We start from the raw sequence: 19,315 nt of genomic DNA on the forward strand, positions 1-19,315 counted from the left end.
TAATACAGTACGTGACAAGATGGGAGGACAAGAGCTTAGCCCTATATTGAATTAGACAGGAGAGGTGGATGGAGAAGAGACGATGGGTTGTGCAAGACCAAGGGAGATCAGTTTCTCCCTGCGTCAGCTCCCCCACCCTGAGAATGGAGGTGCAGTGGCTCAGAGTGACCACCTAAGTCGAGGCCCAAACCACAACTTCATAAAGTTGCCCTAAAGCTTCAGACTCATTAACAACCCTCGATATGCAGATGACACAACCTTGCTTGCCGAAAGCAAAGAGGGCTTGAAGCACTTACCGAAGAACATCAAAGGCCACAGCCTTCACTATGGATTACGCCTCAACATAAAGAAAACAAAAATCATCACAACTGGATCAATAAGAAACATCAGGATAAATGGAGAAAAGATTGAAGTTGTCAAGGGTTTCATTTTACTTGGATCCACAATCAATGCCCATGGCAGCAGCAGTCAGGAAATCAAACAACATATGCATTGGGCAAATCTGCTGCAAAAGACCTCTTTAAAGTGTTAAAAAGCAAAGATGTCACTTGAAGGACTAAGGTGTGCCTGACCCAAGCCATGGTATTTTCAGTCACCTCATACGCATGTGAAAGCTGGACAATGAGTAAGGAAGACTAAAGAATTGACGTCTTTGGTGTTAGCAAAGAATATTGAATATACCATAGACTGCCAGAAAAACCAACAAGACTGTCTTGGAAGAAATACTGCCAGAGAGCACCTTATAAGTGAGGATGGTGAGATTATGTCTCACATACTTTGGGCATATTATCAGGAGGAACCAGGCCCTGGAGAAGGACATAATGCTTGGTAAAGTAGAGGGTCAGTGAAAAAGAGGAAGACCCTCTACAAGATGGGTTGACACCGTGGCTGCAACAATGGGCTCAAACATAACAATGATTGTGAGGATGGCGCCGAACCAGGCGGTGTTTCATTCTGTTGTATATAAAAACCAAACCCACTTCCGTTGAGTCGATTCCGACTCATAGCGACGCTGTAGGACAGAGTAGAGCTACCCCATAGAGTTTCCAAGGAGTGCCTGGCGGATTTGAACTGCTGACCTCTTAGTTAAGAGCGGTAGCACTTAACCACTACGCCACCAGCGTTGTATATAGGGTCACTATAAGTCAGAAGTGACTCAACGGCACATAACAACAATAATTTTCCAGTGCCCTCGGGCCCATGGGCTCCTTCAATCTAGTGACCTTGGCTTTGTTGTCTCCATGGTAACAGCTCACATCCCAAACTGTTCCCTTCCTGTGTGGGAGGAAGCATTTCAGAAAAGGGGGAAGGCAGACATGAACAGTGGTTTTTCTCTCTTGTGACCCTTCTCCTCTGGCAAATTGTGTCCTTCTTCTGAACATTTCCGTCTCCTGGGGGAACCATTCACAGAAGAGGAAGTTTCTGTGACATTATGTGAGATGCATGCCGGGATACGTTCAAGAAGTAGAAGCCTGAAGTTGCTTTTCCTTTAGTTTCACGTGACGTTCAGTATTCCTCAGGGTGTTTCATTATTGTTTTCATCGGAAGTTCCCCAAAGAGGGAGCCCCTTGGTCGCATGTTGAAAGAGAGACAATACATATCAAGAGAGGCTGGACAGCTTCCCCAGAGCTATGGAGCAGCACAATAACAGAGCCCTGCTAGAAACCCAGACATAACTCGGTGGAGCCCCGACCCGACCCCCATCTACTGCCTGCCTTCCTGCGCTCCAGCCCCTGCTCCAGCCACTGTCCTGGTCAACCAGCTGGCATGTCTCCCCACAGCCTTAGACCTGCCTCCAATCCCATGACCCAGGACACTCCCCTGAGAGTTTATCCAGCAGAGTGCCCAGACTTTAGGGTAAGGATATTGAGCAAATTTATGCTCTGTTCAGGGTCGCTATGAGTTGGAATCAACTCGACGCCACTGGGTTTGGTTTTTTGGGGGTTTTATGCTCTGTTCAAACTTGAAGTATGAATTATATTTTAAGCTTCATGTTCGGTCTGTTGCACAGCATCTAGGGTCAGAGCAGCACTTTACAGGATGATAAATGAGCCTTCCACAGCTGGGTTCTAGGAGTGTATGCCTGACCACGAAAACCTCCAATCAAAGCTCCGAAGTACACCATGGGGTCCACTTTCCAACTAGAGCTGAGGGCCAAGAGCACTCATTCCTTGGCCCAACTTCAGCCTTTCCCGATAGTTTTGACCCCATGATTCTGTCCGTGAAGGAAATCTTCTACTCTGCAGCATCCCTGCCTGTCTTTGACGTCTAAAGGTGTAATTAGAACAGCATGGAGCAAGCAAGACGATCCATTTACCTCATCCCTAACATTTAAGTGTTCTAAAATATGTTTCTAATATCTTAGGTGCACGGGGCCAAATTCCCTATTCCATTTTTCACATGCATGAGTAACTCCACACAGACCAAACCCCTTGGGCCTTAGGTTCTGCTTAGAATTTCTTTTTCTTTTTTTTTTTTTTTTTAACAAAACAAATATCCCATTAAAACGACAAAGTGTACTCTGCATATTTTTAGGACAGTTAGAGTTTAGAATTCCCTCTTTTTCCGCCCATGGTAAAATCTTTTCCTTAACTATTTCCTTACCAAGAATGACAATATGCTGGGATAAACTGAGAAGCTTGTTCATTTTTTACAATCATCTTTTCATCTTACATTGTCAAGTACCAACTGGTGAATCAGATCTTTGGTATTATTTGGGAAGCAGCCAAGCTCCTTGTATTCTTTCCAGGTAGCTCCTTTAGGAGGATGGTGCTTTATGGTCCTGATGGAAAGAGTCACTTGAAGCAGAAAACCAAACTCAAAGGAAACAGAGAAACATAAAAAGCAAGGACACTTCTGCCATCTACTTGATTCAAAATGGGTCACAGGTTTTGTGATTTTTCTTTAGCTCTTCAGATCATGTAACTAAAACCGCAAAGAAAAGACTGCAATAGGTTGTTCAGACCTCAACCTTTAGGTCAGTGTGGGCCAGAAAGAAGGAGGACCAAGTGGGAAGGACCTAGAAATGAGCCTTAGGTGGGAGGAGTCTAGGAGAGGAAGGAGGGCCAGCCCCAGCTTACAGGCTTCAGCTTCATAGGTTTGTGTTGCTACAAAAACTGCAACTCTTTGCCCATGAGCTTGTGCTGCTAGGGCCACGTGTGTGGATAGTATGTGCCAAGCCAACATGCAAAGCAAACTTTTTCTAACAGCCAAATTTGGAGCAACATCTTAGAGGTAGTTGCCATGTCCTTGCAGGTTCATATCCAAAGGCGCTGGGCCACCAAATTAAAAACAGAGATGTTGATGAAAGGCCATCTGCAGTTTGTTTTCCATTCATTGCAAAGCACCTCAAAGGACAGACAAGCCAAGCCTTGCTTATTCTAGGCATAAGGCAGAAATAAGATATGCCTTAGAGAGAGTCTGGCTTGGAAAATGAGCAAAACCCAAAGATGGCTTGGATTTCTTAGAAACTGGGAATCGGATGTCTGTATTTCTTAGAAATTGGGAATTATGTTGAAGATTCAAAGAAAGAATTCGTGACTTCCCAGCGAAAATGTGTTTATTTAAATTAAAACATACTGTGAAAATTACAAACTGTTAAATACAGAAGACAATTCTGTACAACTCAATAGAATAAGAAGTATATACATCCCTTTCGCACAAGCGCAGAGAGACTTGCACCCCTCCACTTCAGGATAAAGCAACGGAAAATGTGACAACGCACATGTCCATCGCAGTAAAGTTTCAGAATTCAAGTGATTCCAGGCAAAGGGCCAAGCTTAACTTGGCTTCTTGCAACTTAACCAGTCCCCTTTGGAGTAAATCCACACTCTGAATTTTAAAGTGACCGAAGGGCCCTTCCCCCCACCCCCAAACATAAATTTCCTCTTGCTCTGTGTTAGGGCCCATGGATAAATTATCTCCTATTCTCTTAACCCTTTCCTGGTGACAGTAGTTTGTGCTGTGTCTCCAATCCAGGGAGATTATGTTCCTCCATTTAAAAAAAATAAAAGTTTCTTTACTAGAACTAAATTTGACCTTTCGGTGTGTTTCTCTTCCTCCTTGCCTTCTCGGGTCTAAAACGTCTAGGAATCTATGGAGACGCTGGCGAGCATGGTGGAGCGTTTTTTTCTTTCAGACTTCTCATTCCCTTAGCTGGGTGTGTTAACATTCCGTCACCAGGAATCTCACCCCTAGAGCTTTGCAGAGTAAAATGTGGTCTCTGCCTCTTTGATTCAATCCTGGGAAAACTAAAGCAGGAATGGGTTGGTGATTCACCCTAAATTCCCCAGTTACATGTGCTTGGAGTCTCCAACTGCTCCTTCAAATAGGCAGATCCCAGCCCTTTTTAGACTAACTGGCCAAAAAGGGAATATGCGGTTCTCCAGCTTCTTCACACCAGGCCTTGCAGGGGTTTATCACAGAGTTTATCATCCTCCCAGCCCTCTGGGGATATGGATCTTTAGAAGCCTCAGAAAGGCAGTAAGCCTCTTGATGATATGCCCAGGGCCACACAGCAAACGAGTGTCAGGACCTGGGACCAGGAAACACAGAACTTGGCCCCCAGCTTTGTGTAATCTCTGCCTGAGAATGCCCTTCTAGATGTCAGCTACGTGACTGAATACCACACTGTGGAGGCCCTCATGATGTCCTTCTTCCCAGCTCGGGAGACAAGGCTGGGAAAATGAGCAGCAGCAGAGCTAACGGTTTGGCCTCATTCAACCCCACCATTACCCCTTCTAGAAAGGTCAGCAAGACGCCTCTGCATGGCCATTCAGAGTGCAGGTCAGATTTTAGGTAAGCCCTTCCAACTAAAAAAGACATCAGGCCAGGATTTGAAACTGGGCAGTCACAAGTCAGAGAGCTAAGGGTCATAGGTTAAACATGAGTCAATGTAGCTGATCATCTCCTATAACCCCAGCCAGTGTTAACAGGTTTAAAAGTTACATTTGTTTTCTTACAGTATGGAAACAGGTCAGGCACAGATCTCCAGCTTTCTCCCGTCAAAAATCTTCCATCAAATTTCTCCCTCTAATCCCAAGGAAGCTCTGTAACTGGCTGGGAACTAATGCCAGGGGCACACAGTAGAGGTACTTTCAGCCAACCAGATCTAGAAGAACAAAGCTCTGGGCGAGTTAGCAAATCAAAACTAGGCCCTGGGCTTCTCCCAGGAAGCCCTCTGAGTGGGCAGATGCTGCAAGAGTTACCAAGGTCGTCCAGTGAGAAAGCAACAGCCACAGATGCTCCTGCACCAAGTTCTGAACAGCAACCCCAACACCCAGGCCCCAGAGTAAATCTACACACTGCGTGTCTTCCGTGCTTTTTTAGCGGTGGGGCCACGCCACAGGCCCATGGTGGTCTTCTGGCTGCTGCTGCTGGCTCTGGCCGAGCCTTGTCCCCCACCCCACCCCGGTTTGGGGGCTCACCACGGGTCTCTCCAAAGTGGCAGCTGCCCTGGGAAAGTGAAAGCAGACACTTGCCAAGTGTCCTTGCTCTCGCTAAGGGTGCTAGCTGACGGGGTCACCTCCAGAGCCCCTGGGGGTGCTAGGAATTCTGGTGGATGTTCTCAGAGGAGCCTTCGCTGCTTTCGTTGAGGGGCGTCTCTGAAGTCTCCCCCAGCTCGTCATCCGCCCCCTCCTCCTGGATGGTGAGGTGCACGTCCGGAGAGGAGGACTCGGAGCTGACGCTGTCCCCTTCCATGGAGCAGAGGGTGCAGGACAGGGCGGGCGCCACGCTCTCTTGCAGCATGTTCAGCATCATGGGCACCTGCACGGACCTCAGACCCGTCACCATGGGCAGTGGCTTCATGGCCTCACCCCAGAGGCGCTCCTCGTCCTTGTATAGCAGCAGCAGGCTGGACTTCTTCTCCCGCCGCTTGGACTTCATGTAGCCCAGCATGATACCAATCAAGAAAACGCCGTAGAAGGACATGACCACCAGGATGTAGAAGTATTCGTTGCCATTGCCGCTGCCGCTGCCGGGCACATGGGACTCCCGGGGGCTGCTGGAGGCGGCGGTGCTGGCGTGGGTGCTGTTCAGAGGCTCCATCTTCAGCATTGAAGCACTGCTCACACAGCGGGGGTCTGAGGAGAAGAAAGCTCCAGGTTAGGACTCTCCCACAGCTCCTCAGTACAGGAAGGAGAAGGAGCAGGAGTCCTGGAGAATTGGAGTAGCCTCAAAGCTTGTAAATGCATGCAGAGAGACAAGAGGCCCCCCAAAGAGTTAACAGGAGTTTTCTCGGAGTGGGTGGGACAGGAGGCAGAGGAGGGGGTGGGGGGAATAAAGGAGGACTTTGAATTTTTACTATATACATGTCTGTCCTGTTTGCATTGCTAAAATCAACATGCACTACTTTTATAATTTGGAAAAGAGAAAAAGGAAAAATCAATATGACAAAGGAGCTTAAAAGAAATTAATAACATTTTGATCATTCAGCATTTAACCTTTATTAACGGAGCAGGAAAAAAAAGTTGGCATTTTGGTTCTAAAGCTTAAAGCTATTTTGAATCCAAAGCAAAGTTTCCTTGGAAGAAAGGAAAAGTTTGTGTTTGTTTGTTTTTCCCCACTAACTGTCAGCAATATCATTCAAAGTTCTCTGAAGCAAAGCAGTATTGCTAACTTACCAGACTGACAAAATCGTCCCACGTTCTGAATTCCTGGATCGCCAAGTCCAAGAGCGCCCTACCTCGGAGCCGAGCTCAGCGCTCTGACAAATTTGCAGCTGCAGTTGGGATATATAGTCAAGAAATGCATCGTCACGTGTCCTGGGAGGAAAATTTACAACAGAGGTTCGGCCCTCAGAGTGAACAGTGAGCTCCGAAGCACAGCGGCACAACTTGCTGAGCTCCGCAGCTGGGGAGAGAAAACCAGCGCGACCTGGGCATGGCTCCTCACACCCCAGCACCCAGCCAACGTTTTCAGGGCACCACGGACATAAAGGGGAAGAGGAGGAAAGAATGCATGAAGTTGGAATTGTTACCCCAAAATCCATTCTCACTGAAAAGCAGTTCATACTTTATCCCACTCTTGGGGGATGAAGAATCTTATGTCGACTATGGATTTTCAATGGCAAATGCCATCATCTGGATGAAAGAGAGTTGGAAGCCAGTACAAGATTTACAGGCAAGCTGCTAAGGCTTCTCATCGCTATGAGTCAAAAATCGACTCGATGGCACACAAACAGCTATGTTTAAGTTTTAGCTCTTCCACTAATGAGGATCCCTGGGTGGGGCAAATGGTTTGTACTTAGTTCGAACCCACCCACCCACCCACCAGTGCTCTGGAAGAAAGGCCTGGTGATCTGCTTCCATAAAGATTACAGCCAAGAAAACCCTATAGGGCAGTTCTCCTCTGTGCCACATGGGGTCATCATGAGTTGGAATCAACTAGAGGGCACTGGGTTTGGTTTTGTTGTTGTTGCTGTTCCTCCGCTAGCTGTGCTAACTTAATAACTCCTTGCTTAACCTTTCTGCACCTCAGATTCCTGGTCTGTAAAATTGTCAGGGCTGGGGGACCTGGGTGGGTAGAATTATATGAACCATGTGCCCCTGACTTTTCCAGCTTTACCATTCTAAGATTTAAGACTGACTGCTGTAGATTAGGAGTCCCTGGGCAGTACAAATGGTTAAGTGCTCAAATACTAACCAGAAGGTTGGTGGTTTGAACCCACGCAGAGGTGCCTTGGGAGAAAGGCCTGGCAATCTGCTTCCATAAGTTACAGCCATGAAAACGCTATGGAACACAATTCTACTCCGAAACACATGGTGTCGCTATGAGTTGGAATTGACTCAACAGCAACTGGCTTGGTTTTGGGTTTGATGCAGGTTAGCTCTTTAAAAGGACAGAGAGATTCTACCTGTCTTCCATGTCAAGCTCACCAATCTTTTTTTTTTTTTAATAAAAAGCCTCATCTTCCAGATTCTTTTCAATGGCCTGTGTGAGGTGGAATCGTGCGTCGGGGAAAGACGCTGCGGGCAGGTTTTACTCCACTTCTTCCATGCGTCCCTCCTCCTCTGAAACATCACACAGAGACCATTCACGCATTTCTTTCCTGTCCCTAGAAGGTCCGGTGAGGAACCGGAATTCTGCTGGTGAGCAACTGGGCATAGTTCAAGTTTTTAAAAGCTCAGTAGACCCTGTGTTTAAATGGCTGCTGCGATTACAAATGGAAGAGGTCCTGAGGACTTTGATATCAGTAGTCAACTTGCCCCCAGGATGCTTATTCTGAGGAGCTCACAGTTGAAGAAAATTATGAGGGATCCTCTACCCGCAGTTGTCTGTGGCCTATGAATTCTAGTCAGGCTATCTTGTAAACCAACTGTAAAGGAAACGTCTATCATGGCTCTGCTGTCGGGAAGGGAAAAAGCTGAAAGGAAGCATGGCAATGTCCCCCTAACCCTCTGTTCACTAGAACATATATGGCCCAGGTGCTGGAACCTTCATTGCTGCAGCAGAATGCCTCCTGACTGGCATCTGACCCTAATTCTGGTAGAACACCTGTGGAAAGAGCTAGAAGATGAGCATATACTGCTGTTTTTCCCACTGGGCTGTTCACCTTACGGTTTGGGGCTGTGCTTATCCATAAATTCCCAGCTCGAATGAGGTATCAGCTGCTGACCATCCCAACACCAAGGTCATCAACACACTAGAACTTTGTTCCCATCAATAAAGACACCCTCACAGTTATATCAAGACTTAAAAAGCTCCATAGCTACCTTTTTAGCCTGACCTTTTCAATCTGTACTCATCATAAGTACCTGAAGACTTCCACCTACTAAGCCTACAGTGGTATGTGGGAACAACAGAACAAGAGCAGCCCATGAAAGAGATACCTATTGATCCCAGGATTGTTGACTGTGTATCTTGAGGTATATGAGATTAGTGATCACCCAGGGTTTGTCAAGCACTGTGAACTGGAACTGACTAAGAGCTTTGAGAAGGGAGGGAGGAGGTGGGAAAGAGGTTACCAGATATAAGGAGTAAGCAAGTGCAAACCCAGAGGCCAGGATGGCAACCAAAGTCTGAAGTTTCAAACAAGATAAATCATACCTGAACCAACAGTCTCAAGACTGTAAAACCAAGAGACACAGGGGCAGGGGCAAATCCAGAAGGGGTCCAGAGAACTAAGCAAGTCAGAGACATCAGAAGAACAAAATCCAACGCGGGAGTTAGGGAGGAAAGAGCCCAGGTGAACTTCTGTTGGAGGCCTGCTTGGTATCCTGAGTCCTCTTAATCCCGCTGACTCTACACATGGATGTTTCTACTACTGATAAATGAAACGATACAAGTAAAGCACTTAGCACCATGGCTGGCATTACGTGCGTGCTAAGTCCATACGCTTAAGGTTGTGATTGTTGAGAGCACCTCGTTGGCACCAAGGGCTGCGGGTTGCTTCCTGATGTGCATGAGCCCAGGTGGAGGGTTGTTGTTTTTCTTAGTTGTCATCAAGTCAGTTCTGACTCGTGGCAACCCAATGTGTGCAGAGTAGAACTGCTCCATAGGATTGTCAAGGATGTGACCTTTCAGAAGCAGATGACCAGGACTGTCTTCCAAAGCACCTTTGGGTGGGTTCAAACCACCAAACTTTCAGCTAGTGGTCAAGCACTTAAGGGTGGTGATCCATAAAACTGAGCTTCCTAACATGTGTTGTCTCCAGATTCTCTACTATTGCTCTTTTCCTTTTCACTCACCCCCAGGAATGGATTTTAAGATGTGGGATTTGCAACCTCATAACTTATAGCTCAATCTTCTCTCTAACCCTTGTTGTTGTTGTTGTTAGGTACCATTGAGTCGGTTCCCACTCGTAGTGACCCTATGCACAACAGAACGAAACACTGCCCAGTCCTGTGCCATCCTCACAATTTTTCCCATGCTTGAGCCCATTGTTGCAGCCACTGTGTCAATCCATCTCATTGAGGGCCGCCTTCTTTTTCGCTGACCCTCTATTTTACCAAGCCTGATGTCCATCTCTAGGGACTGATCCCTCCTGATAACACATCCAAAGTACCTGAGACATAGTCTCTCCATCATTGCTTCTAAGGAGCATTCTGGTTGTACTTCTTCCAAGAGAGATTTGTTCATTCTTTTGGCAGTCCACGGTATATTCAATATGCTTCGCCAACACCACAATTCAAAGGCGTCAATTCTTCTTCGGTCTTCCTTATTCATTGTTCAGCTTTCACATGCATATGAGGCAACTGAAAACACCATGGTTTGGGTCAGGCTCACTTTAGTCTTCAAGGTGACATCTTTGCTTTTTTGCAGCCAATTTACCCAATGCAATGTGTCTTTGGATTTCTTGACTGCTGCTTCCATGGATGTTGATTCTGGATCCAAGTAAAATGAAATCCTCGATAACCTCATCTTTTCTCCATTCATCATGATATTGCTCATTGGTCCAGTTGTGAGGATTTTTGTTTTCTTTATGTTAAGGTGCAATCCATACTGAAGGCTGGGGTCTTTGATTTTCTTCAGTAAGTGCTTCAAGTCCTCTTCACTTTCAGCAAGCAAGGTTGTGTCATCTGCATAACACAGGTTTTTAATAAGTCTTCCTCCAATCCTGATGCTCCGTTCTTCTTCATAGAGTCCAGCTTCTTGGATTATTTGCTCAGCGTACAGATTGAATAGGTATGGTGAAAGGATAAAACCCCAACACACACCTTTCCTGACTTTAACCCATGCAGTATCCCCTTGCTCTGTTCGAATGACTGCCCCTTGATGCGTGTACAGATTCCTCATGAGCACAATTAAGTGTTCCGGAATCCCCTTTTATGCTATGTCACCATAATTGTTATGATCCACACAGTCGAATGCCTTAGCATAGTCAATAAAACACAGGTAACCATCTTTCTGGTATTCTCTGCTTTCACCCAGGGTCCGTCTGATACGGTTCCATGTCCTCCTCTGAATCCAGTGTGAATTTCTGACAGTTCCCTGTTGATATACTGCTGCAACTGCTTTTGAGTGATCTTCAGCAATATTTTGCTTGCATATGATATTAATAATATTGTTTGATAATTTCCACATTCAGTTGGTTCACCTTTCTTGGGCATAAATATGGATCTCTTCCAGTCAATTGGCCAGGTAGCTATCTTCCAAATTTCTTGGCGTAGACGAGTGAGCACGTCCAGCGTTGCATCCGTTTGTTGAAACGTTTCAGTTGGTACTCTGTCAATTCCCGGAGCCTAGTTTTTTGCCAATGCCTTCAGTGCAGCTTGGGCTTCTTCCTACAGTGCCATCCGTTCCTGATCATATGTTACCTCCTGAAATGGCTGAAGGTCAACCAATTCTTTTTGGTCTAGTGACTCTGTGTATTCCTTCCATCTTCTTTGAATGTCAACCAATTCTTTTTGGTCTAGTGACTCTGTGTATTCCTTTCATCTTCTTTGTATGCTTCCTGCATCATTTAATATTTTCCCTTGCTCATATTTAATATTTTCTAACCCTTACTCACAGCAATATTGTGACAATTATGGTGGGGAATAATGGCAGAAATAATTAGGAAAAGGGGAAAGCATCTAGAAAGGACGAGAATTATTAATTATATCAATTCTATGCCAGAGCTTGAGGAAGACAACATTGTAAAAGGAGATAAATCCATTTTATAAATATTTGTTCCTAGGTTGTGATTTGCTTTTCCATTTTCTTAACAGTGTCTTTTGAAGAGTAATAGGTTCTTAATACTCATGAAGACCAATTTATCAATTTTTTTATGGTCTGTGCTTTTTTTTTTTTCCTATCTTAAGAAATCTTTGTTCAACCCAAGGTCACACAGATTTTCTCCTGTTTTTCTTCTAAAAGTTTTCTAATTTTAGCTCTTATATACAGGTGTATGATTCAAGTTAATTTTTGTATGTGGTGCAGGTATGGGTCGAAGTTCTTTTTTGTTTTTTTGCCTATGATGTCCAATTGTTCCAGCACCATTAATTAGCTGAATTATCTTGGCACCATTGTCAAAAATCAATTAACCATGTATTTGTGGGCCTACCTCTGAACTCTTTATTCTGTTGCTCTTACCTATATATATATCCTTGCATCATTACCATTTTACGATAAATCCATTTTAATGCGGCATTTTGAATGAGTCTAAGATATGCTGGTGACCCTGATGGCACAGTATTTAAGAGCTCAGCTGCTAACCAAAAGGTCAGCAGTTCAAATCCACCAGCCACTCCTTAGAAACCCTACAGGGCAGTACTACTCTGTCCTATAGGGTCATTATGAGTCAGAATCGACTCGACAGCAACAGGTTTGGTTTTTGGGGTGTAAGACGTGCTGCAGCCCATACATAGCTGAGCATCTATTATGTACCAGGCACCCGATCAGGGTTTTACTTACACCAGTCCTGTGAGGTAAGTATTATTATAGCCATTTCAGAGGTAAGGAAGCTGAAGCTCAGGGAGGCTAATTGTTCAAGGTCACACCAACAGTAATAGAGTCAGGAGTTAAACCCAGTTCTATGTAACTCCAAAACCAATCTCTTTCCACCACCCTGTGCCTCACAGAATGAAAGCCAGAGAAGGAATTCAGAAAGAGTAGGATGTGGAAAATGAATATTTTTCCAACTTTTTTAGAGTCTTCATAAAGGGTTTTAAAACATATAAATTCCTATGTGGCCAGATACTCAAACATAAATGCAAATGTGCAATTACAAATTGTTTCTTCTGAAAAATGTTGTCTTAAATATTGGAGGCTACAGTAACCTTAGCAGGTTATAGAATTTATCAATGAAGTATTAATGCTCTTACCCTTTACCCAAATTGGTGCCCTGGTGGCACAGTGGTTAAGCGTTGTGCTGCTAACCAAAAGGTGGGCAGTTCGAATCCACCAGCCACTCCTTGGAAACCTTATGGGGTAGTTCTAGTCCATCCTATAGGGTCACTATGAGTCGGAATTGACTCGATGGCAGTGGGTTTGGTTTTTGGTTTACCCAAATTGTCCATAGTAAATCAGTTTCCCTTTTGCTAACATATACTGCTGATTTCTGCTTTTTTTGTTGTTTTGATTTGTTGGTTTGTTGGTTTTGGGTTTTTTCTACTTGTTCCTGACACACAACTTTCTCCATAGTACTTTCATTTCCCGGTAACATCACTGTCACCAGATGACCCAAGAGTCCTAGCCACACAGCTCTGAAATTATGTTAACAGCTTCTGTGACTAAACAAAGTCTGTGCTGAGATAAAAGCTCGGAGGGACTATCATCAGATGAAACATTAAGTCTGGAGTCCAGAGACTGGTGCAGTTGGATAATTTCTGTGTTTCAATTATGGCCACCCTCAGGCATGTCAAGAAAAGAATAATTAATTGTCTCAAGATCCCCAATTAATTGTCCCACAATCCCCCTACTGAGGAGACATTGAGAAACAAAGCAGTACAAGCTGTGGGGTAACCAGTCTGGGGTCTCACAGAATATTGCCAAAAGGAATCCTTGTTGCCCACCACTGGGTTTGCTTTCTCCCAGGAGCCCTTTTTGAGAAGTTGTGTCTGGGAACTCTCCCTGTGGTCGTCCCTTCTAATGCCCTGAGTCACCCTCTCTGGACACATACTTCTTAGTATTCCTCACACTGTGAACAAAACAGTGCTGGGTATCTTGTAGGGAATCTTAATAAGGCTTCTAGATCCTTCCTATAATACTAGCTGTGTCTCAGGGGAATGTGGCTGCTGGGAGGTCCTGCTTAGACATCAGTCAAAGGAAATTAAGATCCAAGAAGCCAGAACTCCTGAAATTAAAGAGAGCCTGCTAGAGCTGACATTATCTTAACTTTGTTATTTATTATTCAAATATTTTTCCACCTGATATTTAACAAATACTGCATAGTACCTAAAGCGTCTGATGAGCTGTTCTGAGCACTTTATAAAGTTCATCTTATTTAATTCTTATAACAATGACAAAAATTCCAAAAGAGAGATAAACAGTATTGTAAAATCTAATGTGAGAAGGATTTGAGTTATTTAGAGAAATCAGGGAGGGCTCCCTTGAGAAAGTGATCATTGAGTTAGGCTCTGAAGATTGAGTTAGAGCTAGCCAGAAGAATTGAGAAGGTAAGAGAGTTCTGGCAGTGGTAGTAAGTGGAAAGGCCTTTTGGAGGAAGAAGTAGGGGGAGAAGGATGGCAAGAATGAAGAACTAAAAGTCAACGGGGAATCAGCGAAAGCAGAAAGGGGGAGCATGGTAGAAGATGGGGCTAGAGAGGCTGGCATGGGCCAGACCTGGGAGGCATGGGACCAGGAGACGGAGGAGGTAGAAGAGAAGACCCTAGCCCTTGAGAATCTCAAGTAACAACTAGTGAGACAATCCCAAGGCTTGGCGTGAGTGTGTGAGCTCGAATGCGTAAGAGGGGAAGGCACGCAAAGTATAGAGCATGCCTGGTACAGCTGGAGGAGCCAAGGAAACCACCTAGCAGGTGTTGATCGACTCAACAAGCATGTTAGCGAAATAACCTTCTGGAGTACAGACTCTGCTTTAAAAATCCTTATCAAAAGTGCCAGACAATTAAAACAAAGCTTTCAAATGTATCTTAATCACACTCCGAAGGGATAACGTGGTATGTTTGGAATAATTTTTGGTCGAAGTTTGGACCAAAGGTGACACAGAGCTCCCAGAAGCAATAAGACAAGGTAAACAAGCTGGCGTGTGCACTTTTAAAAGATAGACAGCACAGGTGTCAGGAACTCAAATCAGGTGCTCTTACAGCACAGTGGTTAACAGGCAAGCTCTGAGGTCAGTCTGCCCGGGCCCCAGTTCTGGTCTCTGCTTGCTAGCTGTGTGAACACAGAGAAGTTTCCTAACCTCTCTGTGCCTCTCCAAGAGGAGACTAATACGAATACCTGACTCATAGGGCTGATGTGAGGACTAAACAAAATCATCTGCTATTTCACCCTCTTTCATACTGTTTACTTGGGTGGTACAAATGGTTAGAATATTTAGTTACTAACCAAAAGGTTGGAGGTTCAAGTCCACCCAGGTGTGCCTCAGAAGAAAGACCTGGCAATCTACTTCTGAAAAACATGCAAACCCTGTGGAGTACAGTTCTACTCTGACACACACAGGGTCACCATGAGTCAGAATTGACTCGACAGCAATTGGAGAGATTTTGCCCTCAGTTTAGACTGAGGCCCCAAGACAAATGTGCAAAAGACATAAGTCCCTTTCCTATGAAAATATCAGGAATTAGAATTTTTTCCAAGTGAATCCTTGGTGTTTTCTCTGCCCCATGATGGGCAAGGAGTGGGGAGGGAGTGATTTTGCCTCAATTTAAGGGAGGTGAGAGGAGCTTCATGGAGGTCGCTCAGGAGTCTGAGAAGTGTCCCCTGTGACCTGCAGACTGCTGGACAGAGAGGACTGGGGTCAGACTCACACCTGGTAAAACACGAAGGCTGAGAGACTGTGCCAAGCTAGGTGTTTAGAGGGAGGCTGCTGAGAGAAGGAAACCCACACTCCCAAGAATGGGTTGGAGAAAAGATGTGGGAGCATTTCCAATGACCAGGAGGGCCATGCACAGGAGAGATCACAGACCCCGGCTTCATTTTAGTTCCCAACCAAGATGACTGCCCAGAGGCTGGAGGGAGATGCATTTCCCTATCCGAGGGAAGTGTCCAGGGCAGGTATGGGAGGTTGTAGGAGGTCAAGATCCTTCCACCAATGGTTTTCAGCCTACCAAGGCCTAAGCTGGGAGAGAAGGAGCTTTAACTCTAATGTGTATATATATTGCCATCAAGTCAGTTCTGACTCGTGGCAAACTTGTGTGCTGCAGAATGGAACTGCTCCATAGGCTTGTCAAGGCTGGGACCTTTGGGAAGCAGATCACCTGGCCTGTCTTCCACAGCACCTCTGGGTGGGTACAAAATGCCAACCTTATGGCCGATAAACATATATATGTACTTTAGATAGATAGATGATGGATGGATGGATGGATGGATGGGTGGATGGGTGGATGGGTGGATGGGTGGATGGGTGGATGGGTGGATGGGTGGATATAGATATAGATATATGCATATGTATACATATGGAGCCCTGGTGACACAGTGGTTAAGAGCTCAGCTATGAACCAAAAGATCAGCAGTTTGAATCTACCAGCTGCTCCTTGGAAATCCTATCAGGCACCCTATAGGGTGACTAGATGGAAACAGGTTTACATATATGTATGGAAACCCCGGTGGCGTAGTGGTTAAGCGCTATGGCTGCTAACCAAAAGGTCAGCAGTTTGAATCCGCCAGGTGCTCCTTGCAAACTCTATGGGGCAGTTCTACTCTGTCCTATAGGGTCACTATGAGTCAGAGTCAACTCAACGGCAGTGGGTTTAGTGGGTTATGTATGTGTGTATTGCCATCAAGTCAATTCTGACTCGTGTGTTTTAGAGTAGAACTGCTCCACAGGGTTTCCTTGGCTGTAATCTATACAGAGGCAGATCACCAGGCCTTCCTTCCAAAGTACCACTGGGTGGACCTGAACCGCCAAGCTTTAGGTTACTAGACGAGAGCAAACTGTTTACGCCACCCAAAGACCTAACTCTAAATGAACCTAGGAATTTTGGGCCATCACAACGGACACATTTTTAACTACTGTGCAGGGAGACCAAGGTTGCCAACGGATTTTTATTACTAAGAAGTGACTAGAAAAGTTGTGGACCTGCCCCAGATTTCTACCACACAGCAGGGGAGAAACTGGCCCTAGAGAAAGAGTTCGAAGGAGCAGGAACTCAAAAATAAAGTTGCTTTATGACAGTACCCAGCAAGTTCTGCTTGTTTATCATAGCAATTTCATATGTAAAATGCTTGGACCAGCATCTGGCACGTAACAAGTGTTTATTTATCATAAATATTGAGCAATGTTAGAAAAATGCAAACTACAATGTTTTGGAAACTTCATAGCATTATCTATCTTAAATTTAAGCTTAAGGGCTATAAACAATTGTTCACTGTTCTATTCCCAGCACCTAGATTAGTACTTGGCCTATGGTAGCCCTTCTAGAAATACTTGTTGAATGAATAACAGAAAGAATGTGCTAAGTAATCTTTGCAGGCTTTCTTATTTAATTTTCACAATGCCTTATAAGGCAAAGGCTCTTATGAACAGAATGTTACAGATGCACAAACTGAGGCCCAAAAAGGTAAAATCACTTGTTCTGGTCACATAGAAGGAAGTATTATACTTGGATCTTGATGCCTTCTATTAAAATCACACCAGACACACACTGCATTCCTGCCACACACAGTGCTCAATTGTTGGTCACTTCTTCTAACCCCAGGAGTCCCTGGGTGGCAAAAACAGTTAACACATTCAGCTGCTGACACAAGGGATGGAGGTTCAACTCCACCCAGAGACACCAGAAGAAGGTCTTGGTGATCTGCTTCAAAAAAAAGCAGTCATCGAAAACCCCATGGAGCTCAGTTCTACTTTGACACACATGGAATCACCATGAGTTGGAACTGATCAACAGCAACTGTTTTTTTCTCTGGCCCCAGCTAATCAAGGGGTCAAGGTGGGCATCAGACAGCTATGGAAATAAGGTGATGTTAAAGGGCTCCAGGGATTCCAGCAAAGGAGTACAGAGCCGACATTTAAAAAAAAAAAAAAAAAAAGAAAGTTGCTCCCGACCTAAACTAACACTAACTGAGGTAGAAAATCTGAACAGACCCATAACAAGAGAAGAGATTGAAACATAATTTTAAAAAAGTCCTGACCCACATGGCTTCACTGTAGAATTCTTCCAAACATTCAGAGAAGAGTTCACACGAGTAGTAATCAAATTGTTCCAGAACAAAAGAAAGGAAGGGATACTTTCAAATTCATTCTATGAAGCCAACTTAACCCTAATACCAAAACCAGGCAAAGATGCCACAAAAAAAGAAAATCACAGATCAATAACTCTCATGTATATAGATGCAAAAATTCTCAACAAAATTCTAGCCAATAGCATTTAACATCATATAAGAAATAACAATACACCCCAACCAAGTGGGATTCTTACCAAGTATGCAAGGATGGTTTAACATTAGAAAATCAATCAATGTAATCCACCACATAAATTAAAAAAAAAAAGAATCACATGATCATTTCAATCAACACAGAAAAGGCATTCAATAAAGTCCAACACTTATTCCTGATTAAAAAAAATAGAAATAAAAGGAAAATTTCTCAAAATAATAAAGGGTATCTATACAAACCAGGAAACCCTGGTGGCGTAGTAGTTAAGTGCTATGGCTGCTAACCAAAGGGTCAGCAGTTCAAATCCGCCAGGCGCTCCTTGGAAACTCTACGGGGCAGTTCTACTCTGTCCTATAGGGTCACTATGAGTCAGAATAGACTTGACGGCACTGGGTTTGGTTTTGGTATACAAAACCAACAGTCAACATCATTCTCAATGCAGAAAGGCTGAAAACATTTCCCCTGAGAACAGGATCAAGACAAGGATACTCTTTATCACCACTCCTGTTTAACATTATCCTGGAAATTCTAGCTAAAGCAATAAGGCATATATAATCCAAAAGACTCCAGAAGAAAACTACTGTAACTAATAGAAAGATTCAGCAGAGTAGTAGGATACAAGATCAACATAAAAAAATCAGTTGAATTCCTATACACTAATAAGGAAATCAGGAAAGCAATACCATTTATAATAGCCCCTAGAAAAATTAAACACTTAGGAATAAATCTAACCAGGGATGTAAAAGGCCTATGCAAAGAAAAATACAAAGCACTACTACAAGAAACCAAAAGAGAAATACATAAATGGAAAAACGTATCATGCTCATGGATAGGTAGACTCATCATTTTGAAAATGTCAATTCTACCCAAAGCAATCTACAAATGCAATGCAATCCTGATCCCAAAACAAACACCATTCTTTAAAGAGATGGAAAAACTAATCACTGACTTTATATGGAGAGGAAAGAGGCCCCAGATAAGTAAAGCACTATTGAAGGAGAAGAAGAATGTAGGACTCATGCTACTTGACCTCAGAACCTACTATACAGCTACAGTAGTCAAAACAGCCTGGCACACATACAAAACAACAGACACACTGACCAATGGAACAGAATCAAGGACCCAGATGTAAATTCATCCACCTATGGTCACCTGATCTTTAACAAAGTCCCCAAGTCCATTACATGAGGAAAACAGTCTTTTTAACAAATGGTGCCAGCAAAACAGGATGTCCACCTGCAAAAAAAATGAAACAGGACCCATACCTCACACCATACAAAAAACTAAATTCAAAATGGATCAAAGACCTAAATATAAAACCAAAAACTATGAAGATCATAGAGGAACAAATAGGGTGAGCACTAGAAGTCCTAATACATAGCATAAATAGCA

General features: G+C 44.1%; 1 protein-coding gene across 1 annotated transcript; it reads right to left on the minus strand.

Annotated features, from left to right (window-relative positions):
* Window positions 1-3,071: 3,071 nt before the first annotated feature.
* On the minus strand, window positions 3,072-7,102 carry KCNE4 (potassium voltage-gated channel subfamily E regulatory subunit 4). The gene is made up of 2 exons (XM_023541079.2): window positions 6,624-7,102; window positions 3,072-6,083 (listed from the first exon to the last, which is right to left on the minus strand). The coding sequence occupies exon 2, from the start codon at window positions 6,055-6,057 to the stop codon at window positions 5,545-5,547; it is 513 nt and encodes a 170-aa protein (XP_023396847.1). The 5' UTR covers window positions 6,058-6,083; window positions 6,624-7,102; the 3' UTR covers window positions 3,072-5,544.
* Between the last annotated feature and the right edge of the window lie 12,213 nt (window positions 7,103-19,315).

Source organism: Loxodonta africana, chromosome 6 (assembly GCF_030014295.1).
Source record: "Loxodonta africana isolate mLoxAfr1 chromosome 6, mLoxAfr1.hap2, whole genome shotgun sequence".
Lineage (NCBI taxonomy): Eukaryota > Metazoa > Chordata > Mammalia > Proboscidea > Elephantidae > Loxodonta > Loxodonta africana.